Source organism: Haplochromis burtoni, unplaced genomic scaffold (genome assembly GCF_018398535.1).
Source record: "Haplochromis burtoni strain Fernald_Lab_line unplaced genomic scaffold, NCSU_Asbu1 Contig_1214, whole genome shotgun sequence".
Lineage (NCBI taxonomy): Eukaryota > Metazoa > Chordata > Actinopteri > Cichliformes > Cichlidae > Haplochromis > Haplochromis burtoni.
Window position 1 is genome coordinate 3,259 of NW_024583575.1, and position 10,142 is coordinate 13,400.

General features: G+C 42.8%; 2 protein-coding genes across 5 annotated transcripts in view; both read left to right on the forward strand.

The window, feature by feature from the left end:
• Positions 1-768: 768 nt before the first annotated feature.
• The window catches only part of LOC121813163 (complement C1q tumor necrosis factor-related protein 3-like), a gene marked incomplete in the record, with an annotated part of 55,725 nt that continues 46,351 nt past the window's right edge, over positions 769-10,142 (forward strand). The window contains 1 exon segment of the mRNA XM_042216724.1: positions 769-876. Within this exon segment, the coding sequence (XP_042072658.1) occupies positions 784-876 (93 nt within the window).
• On the forward strand, positions 773-6,048 carry LOC102301444. Of its 4 annotated transcripts, none has more exons than XM_042216720.1 (7): positions 773-886; positions 2,328-2,423; positions 2,568-3,161; positions 4,586-4,791; positions 5,015-5,132; positions 5,413-5,581; positions 5,689-6,048. In XM_042216720.1, the coding sequence occupies exons 3-7, from the start codon at positions 2,682-2,684 to the stop codon at positions 5,700-5,702; spliced, it is 987 nt and encodes a 328-aa protein (XP_042072654.1). In that variant the 5' UTR covers positions 773-886; positions 2,328-2,423; positions 2,568-2,681; the 3' UTR covers positions 5,703-6,048. The 4 variants fall into 4 exon arrangements, with proteins under 4 accessions (XP_042072654.1, XP_042072656.1, XP_042072655.1 ...); XM_042216722.1 differs by having other exon boundaries at positions 2,328-2,419; XM_042216721.1 differs by lacking the exon at positions 773-886 and adding an exon at positions 1,944-2,077.

Consider the following 10,142-nt stretch of genomic DNA (forward strand, 5'->3'; position numbering starts at 1 on the left):
ACAAAGAGCTTAGAAATGAGTTCAATGAAATAAATAAATAGTCAGTTAAGCGAACCGAGACGCAGAGAGATGACGGGAAGGAGAGGCATGGAAACATAAGGAGAAGAACATAGGAACAGAAAAGGGAAAGAAGACACAAGGACACACACATAAACAGACACACAGAGGACAAACACACAAGGGGAAGCTACTAATCAAGAAACTGATCTCAATAAACTAAGCAAACTAACTTTGTGTGATTCAGTCCCATGAAAACGCTGATAGTTAAGCTCAGGATAAACAGGTCAGCTTGTGTTGGGCTGGTGCTCAGTGTCCTAAATAACAGATTCAAGCTGAGAGCGTTCATCAGAACTTAGAAGTGAATAACATTTGTATTCTCATGTACTAGTATTCGTTTTTTTTTACACAGCAGAAGTTACCTGTGGTAGAATCGTTCTTCAAGGAGCTACTTTCTACTTTTTTACTCTGAGTACATTTCAGTACTTTTTCACTTTTACTGAAATGTTGGTTTAACTGTAGTATCTGTACTTCTACGTACAGCATGTGCACTTGTGCCACCTCTGCTGGTCAGTCTGCGGTTACTGAGGTTTTTTCATCCTTAAAATTTAGTACACAAAAGAATCTTTTTTTCCCGCAGGTTCAAGATCTTGGAGTAAATAAAAGAAAAGCAAACTCGTGAATTATAGATAATAATCTGCGGACGGAAAGAAAAACAGACACTCGTGTTTCTCTCTGGCTGTGGGCGACAGTCAGCTGATTTCAGTTTGGAGGAGGCGGAGGAAAATGGTGGAGCTGTTTACAGATGTTGAGGAGAGGAGACACGGACGTTACTTTGGTTTTTACCGCATGGAAGGAGCAGAGCTGCGTTCAGCTGTTGTGTTCGTAGGTGAGCAAACACTGATGATAATAAAGGAAAACTTTGTTTGTGTCCTCAGGATTCGTGTTGGTGTGTGTGGCCTCAGGTTTGTACTGTTAACTGGTAATTATGTAACAGCGAGTTTCAGCTAATGATAGAGAAACAAATGACTTTCTGGCGAGTAATTAAATTACATCCATTACTTTGGCGACGAGCAACGAGATCACAAGGAATGAAAGGCCTGTTGGGAAGAAAGTATAATAAAAATAAGTGTTTGGACTTCAGTGAGCAGCACAGACTCGGGATGTGTGTTAGACTGTTAAAGCAGAAAGTTCTTACTGGGAGGACACAAATCCCCCTGGAAACCTTCGTGTGACGTGCCGTGGATAGTTTAATCAGTAAACATCACACAGAGTTGTTAATACTTTGCATTAGTCTTTGAGTGGGTTTGCAGTAAGGTTTGTTGCAAGCATGCACGAAGTCAATAAGTGAATGCTTTTTAAAAATGTTGTCCCCGGTGTGACAGGGGGAGGGATACTAACGCTGTCGCTGTTTCCTGTTACTTTGATATTTACATAGACAAGCCGTCTCCAACCTTTTTTGCGCCACGGACCGGTTTATGCCCGACAATATTTTCATGGACCGGCCTTTAAGGTGTCGCGGATAAATACAACAAAATAAAACTAGTACCGGTACCGAAAAAAAGAAGATTTATTCATAACACACGTGAAAAGACCCAGGAAAACCGAGTTAACGATAAAAACGATAACAAAATAACGCTGAAAACCGATAAAAACCCTGAAAACCAGACATTTCACACCTGAGCCTCAACCAAACGACTCACGGACCGGTACCGGTCCGAGGCCCGGGGGTCGGGGACCGCTGCCATAGAACGTAAACATACCTGTGACACTCACACAAACCCACACCTGAGCCTTCATATGTGATCTGTCCTCGTTCGTCCTGCGCTCGTTTTCTAATCATATTCATTGGACAGGTTACATAAAGATACTGAGGCGTCAGAAACAAGGGAAACAATGTTGTTTCAGGAAACATGAAACTCCTGCGGCTGTTGTTGTCATTTCAGAAAAAAAAGGGAAGAAATGTTTCCGCCCGGTTTCGAACCGGGGACCTTTCCACGACACTACGGAGACGCACCATTTGTCGTGAAAGGTCGTGTCACAGGTGTCAAACTGAGGGTGGCAGCTACTATCCCTGCAGGTGTGTGTATTTGCCTAAAGGTTTTGAGCGCTGGTTTCTCCTTATAGATCAAATCAAACACACTGAGAGCTCCTCACCTCTGCACAGCAGCGTGGACTCTGTGGGTCTCAGCTAATAGCTGAGCAACTTTCTTTGTGTCTCGTCTCTGAGTTATTTTACTTTGTGATATTTGGTTTTATTGAGAGCTGTTTTTCCTCTTTTTGCTGCTGTGACAGGGTCACTTTCCTAATCATACTGTCTGTGTTTCCAGCTTCATCAAAGAGGAAATCTTCAGCCTAATCATCAAACTTAGAAAGCGCGTCTGCCTCCTGGATCCAGCTGCAACAAAGCTCTCAGGCTCCTGTATGTAAGTTCCTATAACTAGTAATCACCCCTGGGTGCTTTAAAAAGCCTTACCCAGTGACTCACACCAGTGCTGATCATGCTGATTACTTTAACAGGACTTTAATTTATTGTGTGTGTGTGTTGAAAGATTAACTTTTATTTCCAGATAACCAGCTGATGGGCGCCTGGGCGCTTGTGCCTCCTCTCCCCGTCAGCACAGAGTGACACTGACAGTCTGGACTGTTCACTGGTGTTTTTGATCTGGATCCTTCACCTGATCATGCAGAAACAAACCAACAGCAGAGGATTTGATGAACATTTTATAGAAAGTCAGCATTTAAGGCTGGAAGACTTCAAACAGGAAGCATGGACGTATGGTTTTGGAAACCAGTACCTTCATAAAAACATGCGTCCATACCCTCGGCCGGAGCTTCATGTGTTTCATCTGAAACACGACACATACAGATTAGAAGAGATCAAGAATGACGGAGGCTTCAAGGATCCAAAGAGCGGCTCAGAGGATCCAGACAGAATGTCCCTGGTGTGGTGGAGTCTGGCTGTGGCACCAGAGGAGATCCAATCAGCTGAGAGGAGGCTCCTGAAGAAGACCTTCCCAAACCGGACCGAGGAGCAGGCCCGGAGGCAGCAGAGCTTCCTGTGGAAGTTCGCCTCCTCTCCAGCCTTCAGTGAGAAGTCCAGGTATGGATCGTACCGCTTCACCTTCACAGTGGAGAAGGTGCTGGAGGCCTACAGCAAGCAGGTACGGACTCCTTCAGTTTAAATGAACACTTACAGAAGAGCTTAATGCTGTTTTATCACAGGAGACAAACTTTCATGTGGCACTCTGAGTTTGTTAAAGGAAAAATGTTTTTAAACCGCTCAGTCCGTCCATCACATCAGACTGGAAGAGAGCAAACTGCAAAGACAAAAGTCACGTGACCACTGTCGACCTGATACTGTCGATCTGTGGGGCCACCACCCTGGATCAGCTCTGTCCTAATCCCCACTTCAGGTGTTGACCCACCAGGACTCCCAGGGTCCTGAGTAACTAACCAACCACACCTGTTAACAACAGCTCCCCTCTAGGTCGGTAACTAACTGGCTTAAATTTCATGGCTCTGTTACTTTTAAAGGGCTGGAGGATCCTGTAAGAGCCATTTATTTGACCTTTACTGTTTCACAAAGGGGTAAAAAGGACATTTGCACAGTTCAATTTGCAGCATATTTCATTAAAACAATTTAGCAGAAGCAAAGAAAAGGCAGAATAAAATAACAAAACAGTCAGAATATTAATCAGTCGAAGCACTAACGTGCTCTGAACTAACGCTGAATTTGTTCTGATGTTTGGAGGAGAGAGGCTGGGAAGAAGAGCACAGCTGGATCCAAAGATGCACTGCGTTTGGTGCTGGGTTGAAGTCTTCTTGATTCTTTAACACGGCAAAAATGAGCCGAGAAAACGCAAAAACCCCAGTTTGAAGCCCACAGTCTTGGGTGGCTGCTGCCCCTCTGACATAACTTGCTGTAGTTTGTGACTGTGAGCTACCGGCTGAACCTTCAGAGGATGCAGGCGTGAGAGGAAGTAACCCTGCACAGCCTTTCAGTGCGAGGCCTGTCTTTGAATCATTTCATTGATCACATTTTCTTATTGTTTTTATTATTTAAACTAAACTTGCTCATTTTTAACTTACCTGGTATAGTCTGATCAGTATTAAGCAATTAAGATTAATTACCAGCAGAATCACACATGAATCTGTTTAACACTCAGTACCATTACTTTTACTCAGAATCATGTATTATGTCGGAGACGCATTTCTTATCTTTCACACCTGCTGAGGTTGAAGCTGGATCACATTTACATGCACAGCATCCACAGATTAGAACAGACATGTTCTCTCATCTAACTAAACATATTCATCAAACTTATGGTTCAATCTTTGATTAAGAATGAAGATGATTTATTAGCAAAAGCACACCAAGCTAAGCTCTGTTTCTGTATGGTTTCAAACATATAAGACAGGATGTCAGGCCTTTCTGCCCTCAGATGCACTGAGAGGTAAGCCGGGGGACTTCAGTCTCTCTACTCTAACAGCTGTGTCTGTCTACCTCGACCTCTCACTGCACATGTCTCGAGTTACTGATTCACAGTCAGTGAGACGTCCACCTAAACCAGTTTTGTTCTCTCAGTTTTGCTTTCATGCTGCGCCCGTCATGCGGGTCCTCAAGACTTCCCTGTACAAACAGGAAGTGATGTACACTGTGCTGGTGCACAGCCCGCACGATGGCGAGCGCTTCACCAAGTATCCCGTCCTGCCCGACGAGCCCAGCAACATCTGTGCTTACAGGGACGGACACTTTACCTGGAGGCCCGAGGCCATGTGTGAGACACACAAGTAAGAAACAGATGCTACCCCCCCCCCCCCCCCACACCACACACGCACACACTCACACAGACCACACACACACACACACACACACAGACGTGCACACACAGACACAGGCCAAGGTAATGCCATCCCGAGTAAGAATCTGGTTAGACACCATCTCAGACAACATTTGGTGGATGTTCCTGATCCTTTAACACTGTCAGCTGATTCAGACGCTGCTTCCTCTCAGATATGTGCTTTTACAAAGACGTGACAAAAACCTGATGGAAGTTTGGGGGCTGATTCAGGATCCACAGTTTTATGTTTGGGACCACGTCGCCATTGCCCTGCATGTGGCGGGAGGACAGGTACCTTCACTGCTCCTCCTCCTCACACACCTGCAGAAACATCAGCAACATTATTGTGTTTAATCATCGTAAAGCTGGAGGAAGCTTTTTGATTCTTGTCTTTCTGAGTTTTTGGTCTTTGTGTGTTTCTGCCAGAGCTGGTGTGTTTGGAGGTTTGATGAATAAATGATGTTTACTGTAAATAAACTAAACGTTTCAGTTTGTGTTTGAGTTTCATTTTGTAGGTTTTTTGTGTAAAACTGTTGCTCGTCTTTTTCTCTCTGTTCATTTTCTTGTCCAGGTGCTGAAGTTTGATTCTGATGATCTGAGAAAGAACCTCAGGTTCTGTGAGCGTGACGCTGTGACAGTCAGACCTGAATCTGACTTTCAACATTACCAGGATGCTCAAAGCCTCGTCGCTCGTTTGTGGCCGCTGAAGAAGGAGGTTTCACTGCAGCAGAGAATCAGAGGTAATAAATCACTAATCAATAACAGGCTGACTTCCTGCTTCACCTCCTGACACAGCCGATGAGCTGTGAGCTGTAAACGTCTCCTGATTGACCTTCTTCATCAACAGGCTCTACAGAGTGAGGCTGTCTGTGGAGTTTCTCCACCTTTATTCTCCTTTTCCTGAGCGACTGCAGCATCACCGGCTGCACAGTGAACCATGGTGGAGGTTACACAGAAGGCAGCAGCCGAGAGGAACGAACACAGAAAAACTCTTTGATGTGACTTTTTTATTCCATTAGTTTATTAAAGGTTTATTACATGAATTTCCAAAGTGCACAGCAAAAGACCAAAGACAGATAAAACATAAACATGTGATCATGTGTTTCACTGCACTCGGTCCTGTCTGCGTGGGATGTGTTCATGTGACTGAATCAAAGACTAATTACTTTGTACACACAAAAAGTGGACAATAAAGTTGTTTTGAATATTTTGTATTTTGGGTGTTTTCTGTGGTGTTCAGGTGCCTTTGCTCCTCCTCCTCCTCCTCACTCTTCACACACCTGAAGCTTTTCACATCAGATCAGTTGTTGCTGTCTTTGTTAAATCAGTCCAACGTGTCACTAAAAGTGCTTTGAACGACCATCTACTCCTGATTCTATCAATGTGACGTGTAACAGCGCCACCCTGTGGTCAGAGAGGGTGTTACACCCGCACTGTTCCTAATCTTTCATTTAAACCCTCATTTCTTTGAAAACTCACTCAGCTGTGCCTTCATGCAGTTTCCACTTAAACACTGTTTCTGTTCATTGTATTTTGATGAGTTCCAGCTTTTGTTCCACGTGATGTTCACAGCTTTGAATTTACCTGATCATCTGTTTACAGACAAACATCTCAGTCCTGCATATTTCATGTGAGGATCTCGTGTACCTGTGGAGTTATTCAGGCTCGCACATGTTCACTCTCACCTGCATCTTCTTCAAGTTGCTGTAGCTCAGAGATGCATGGCTTCATTAAATACACTAAGGTTATTGTAATAAAACAGTTCAGTGTGATTTTTTTATTTAAACGGGTTTTGCAGCATTTGAGTGCAACACATGTGATGGTCAGCTAACAGCCTGGCAGTGAAGTGTCTCTAGATGTACGTGGTGTTGTCTCAAACATAAAGCAGTATTTATTTAAATGCTAAATAAAAGTGCTGCTCAGAGGAAACTTAACTGAAAAATATTTAAAATAAAAAACAGCAGTTAGTTGACTGGACTTCAGGATATGAGCACAGACTGTCTTCCTTTTCCAGCTTTGCACTACTTAAAGTATCCCATCCTTCCCAGTGTCTCCCAGTACCAGTCAACTCTGACATTTTCTACATTTCTGCATGAACTTGAGTATAACATCAAACCTGTCTTCTACATGTAGATTTAAGTTATGCAGCGATCTGCTGTCAGTGATGACTATGTTCCTCTTCAGGTCGTCTCCGTGGGTGAACAGGACCCTTTAGACCTGAGTGATTTCCCTCCTCACATCAGGTTCACTCTTGCTGGTGTTAAACAGACCTGGAGGATCCACAACAGCCAGAGTTTGATCCCCATGTTTGTGTCTGACACTCGGACATTAGTGAGGATGATGATTGATGATGTGATGAATCCAGGGCCCACTCTACTCTTTCTTTATTAAGGCTGCTGTGTTTTAAACATGTTTTGGTGTTTTGTATCTTGTTGTATTTAATCTCAACAAGCCCCTAAAAACAGTCAGTGATCACTGTCGGCTTCTCTTGGTTTTTATTACTGTTAATCATTTTAAAGCTCAGTTTTTAAACATTTACGATGTAACTGCAGCCCAGCAGCAGTATATTAATGACTAACCTCGTAATGTGGATGGATTATCTCAGTTGTTCTCCATGTGATTGCATTTGTCTCTAACCATCGGGAACCCTCACGTTAACTTTTATCAGGTGGAAAAAAGTCCTCCGTTCGTTAGTGTTCCTCCTCCAGCTTTTATAATCTACTGTTTATGTTATGCTAACATAGCTTTGTCGCGCTAGCGATCACGTAGCACATTATTATATACCAGCTAGCTCAAATTCAGTAACCCTACAAACGTCGCTGCTGTTTACTTTCCTGTCTTCATTTATGTTGGAAGTGATAGCAGAGCTGTACGTTTGAATTTGTTTCTTAAATCCCTCAGTAAGAACATGCTATATCATGTTTAGATGGAAGCTAGTGAGCTAACTTCCTGCTAACTTCTAACTCCGTTAAATGTGATAAATTCTGTTTTCATGGATGCCTGGATGTTAAACTTAACTGTTACACCTGGTAGAGCAGCCATGTGATCATTTTGTTACAGATGAAAGAATTTAGACAGTTTTTAACTCTCAGTAATGCTGCAGTGATCATTTGCACGGTGGCTGGGAAGTGCAAATCACATTTACAACATCAACAACAAAATAACATTTCAGAAAACACTTTTACATAAAAACAAACAAACAAATCACCACATATCCAAACTGATATCATGACCAGCAGGTTTACAGCTGTGGCTCCAGCAAACATCAGCTGATACTAGAAATTAATATTAAATAAATTCTAACAACAGCTGATCAAGCTTAAACGTGCTGCTGTTGTTTAGCGCGACATCCGCTGGTTTCCTCTTTCTGGCGCAAAGTGGGCGATAAACAAACAAGAAGCGATCAGCTGATCATTGATCAGTTTCATGATTGAAGTAGCAACAGGAGAGGGAGGGGAGAGAATGAGTCTTTTTCTCAATCTAGATGAAGTAGGGGACAAATCGCTTTCCTTTTCACCTCAATACCAAACTTTATACTGAAGTTCAACCTCCTCTGCTGCAATTGGTCCTGCCCAGAATCGATCATGGCCGAATGGCCACTCCACCACCTTTCATTGTTTATACCGTTACAAAGAAACAAAAAAGAAAAACAAAAAGAAACAACCATCGGCCCATAAAAACGAAAATGGCCCGGTGGCCAGTCCAGTTGTGGTTATATCATATTTGATTTGATTTCAGACAAAATGAGTCATTATATCATTAAAAATAAACAACAAAGACAAAACTCACAAAATATACAGACACTTATTCCAAAGTTTATAAAAACTTGACACATACTTAGTGCCACCTTGTGTTCGACTGGCAAAGTTTTGCCCTCATTACCCGCTCATTACTTTTAATGAAATGGACAACGTTCCTAAATTTAGCCATAACAGGTGCGACTGATCAGGTTGGACCTGCGGGGCTACTCGGGCTTTTTCACATCAGGGCGAGCAGGAAAGACACTTGGACATTAAAGCATCCACATAAACTCCCTGTGACCTCTGTGTTATCTACTGTAAGACTCAGAGGACCAGAGATGAAGACTTTTCTTTTTATCAGAGAGCCGAACCAGACTTCCTGTATCAGGATGCTGCAGATCTACAACAGCAAACATCAGTCAGTTTGTCAAAGCTCCAGAAGTATGAAGAAATACAGTGTCATCAGTTCCCGTCAGTCCTTCACAAACAAATATCGTGCATGTGTTTTCTGCACTCACAAAATTGACTTTGACTTTTTGCGCAAGGCTAATTGTGCCATTTAGGTCCAAAGTTTAAAGTGTTCACAGGAAGCAGTGACAGTCTGATAACTGTGTTGTTAAAATGGTCCATTAAATAGGCCTGCTATGAGTCTGGACCCGTTAAAGAAGGATCAGTCACAAGGACTTTCCCTTAAAAACTGGATTTGTTTTATCTTAATGGAAATGAAATATTAATGAAACTTTGATATGAAGCATTGCAAGCTTAGGGTGCTGTTTAAAAAATCTGGGTCGAGGTACAGATGAAAACAGTCAGAGCATTTTTCACATGTTACAAACTGTTGTTCTGCAGTCATCCAGCTTTTATACAGTGAGAGGTTTGCTTCAGTGTCTGAGTGCAATCAGCTTCACTTTAAGATCTAAGAAATGGTTCAATACAATAAAAGCTTGTTATCATGTACTTGAAGATGCAATGGACTGTTTCTCTCTCACATAGTAAACAGTAGATCACTGCTGTAGATGAGATGGTGAATTTCAAATGCTTGTGTTTGTTTGTAAACACTCTTGGCAAGAATGTAGAATTGTGTCAATATTCTGGGTTATTAGTATCTGTACTCACCATCTAAGGTACAGCACAAGCTGGTATCCAGTCCTCTGCTGCGATGTTAGTTTCCATCCCTGTCCCACATAGAAGAAAGGTCTGGCCTGGATCTGGTGTCAAGCCAGAACTGCTGGCTGCCTTCGGCCATGGTAGGTGGTATGTCATCCAGATATGGGCCAGGCCTGGCGTAGATGGCACTGTTTATGTGATGACATGCCCGATTATGGTTTGGTTTATGTGGCCCAGGCTCATAGACATCCGGCATCAAGCTGCCACTTCTCACTGACTGGTGTCATGGCTGAGTGTGTGCAGGTAATGATGCACTATGTATGTTCCCATTTTCTTATTTTAGTTTGAAGACCTAGATGCAAAGTTGCTATGCTACAGTATAGAGTATGAAGCACAGAGCGCTGCAGAGGAGAGCTTTGACATAGTTATTAATGTCTGCGATATTGTTTGTGTG

Excerpts from the sequence above, each read along its gene's own strand:
- LOC102301444 (XM_042216720.1), top strand. The coding sequence starts at position 2,682 with ATGCAGAAACAAACCAACAGCAGAGGATTTGATGAACATTTTATAGAA. Across the intron at positions 3,162-4,585 it reads TGGAGGCCTACAGCAAGCAG|TTTTGCTTTCATGCTGCGCC; the intron begins GTACGGACTCCT and ends TTGTTCTCTCAG. Across the intron at positions 4,792-5,014 it reads GCCATGTGTGAGACACACAA|ATATGTGCTTTTACAAAGAC; the intron begins GTAAGAAACAGA and ends GCTTCCTCTCAG.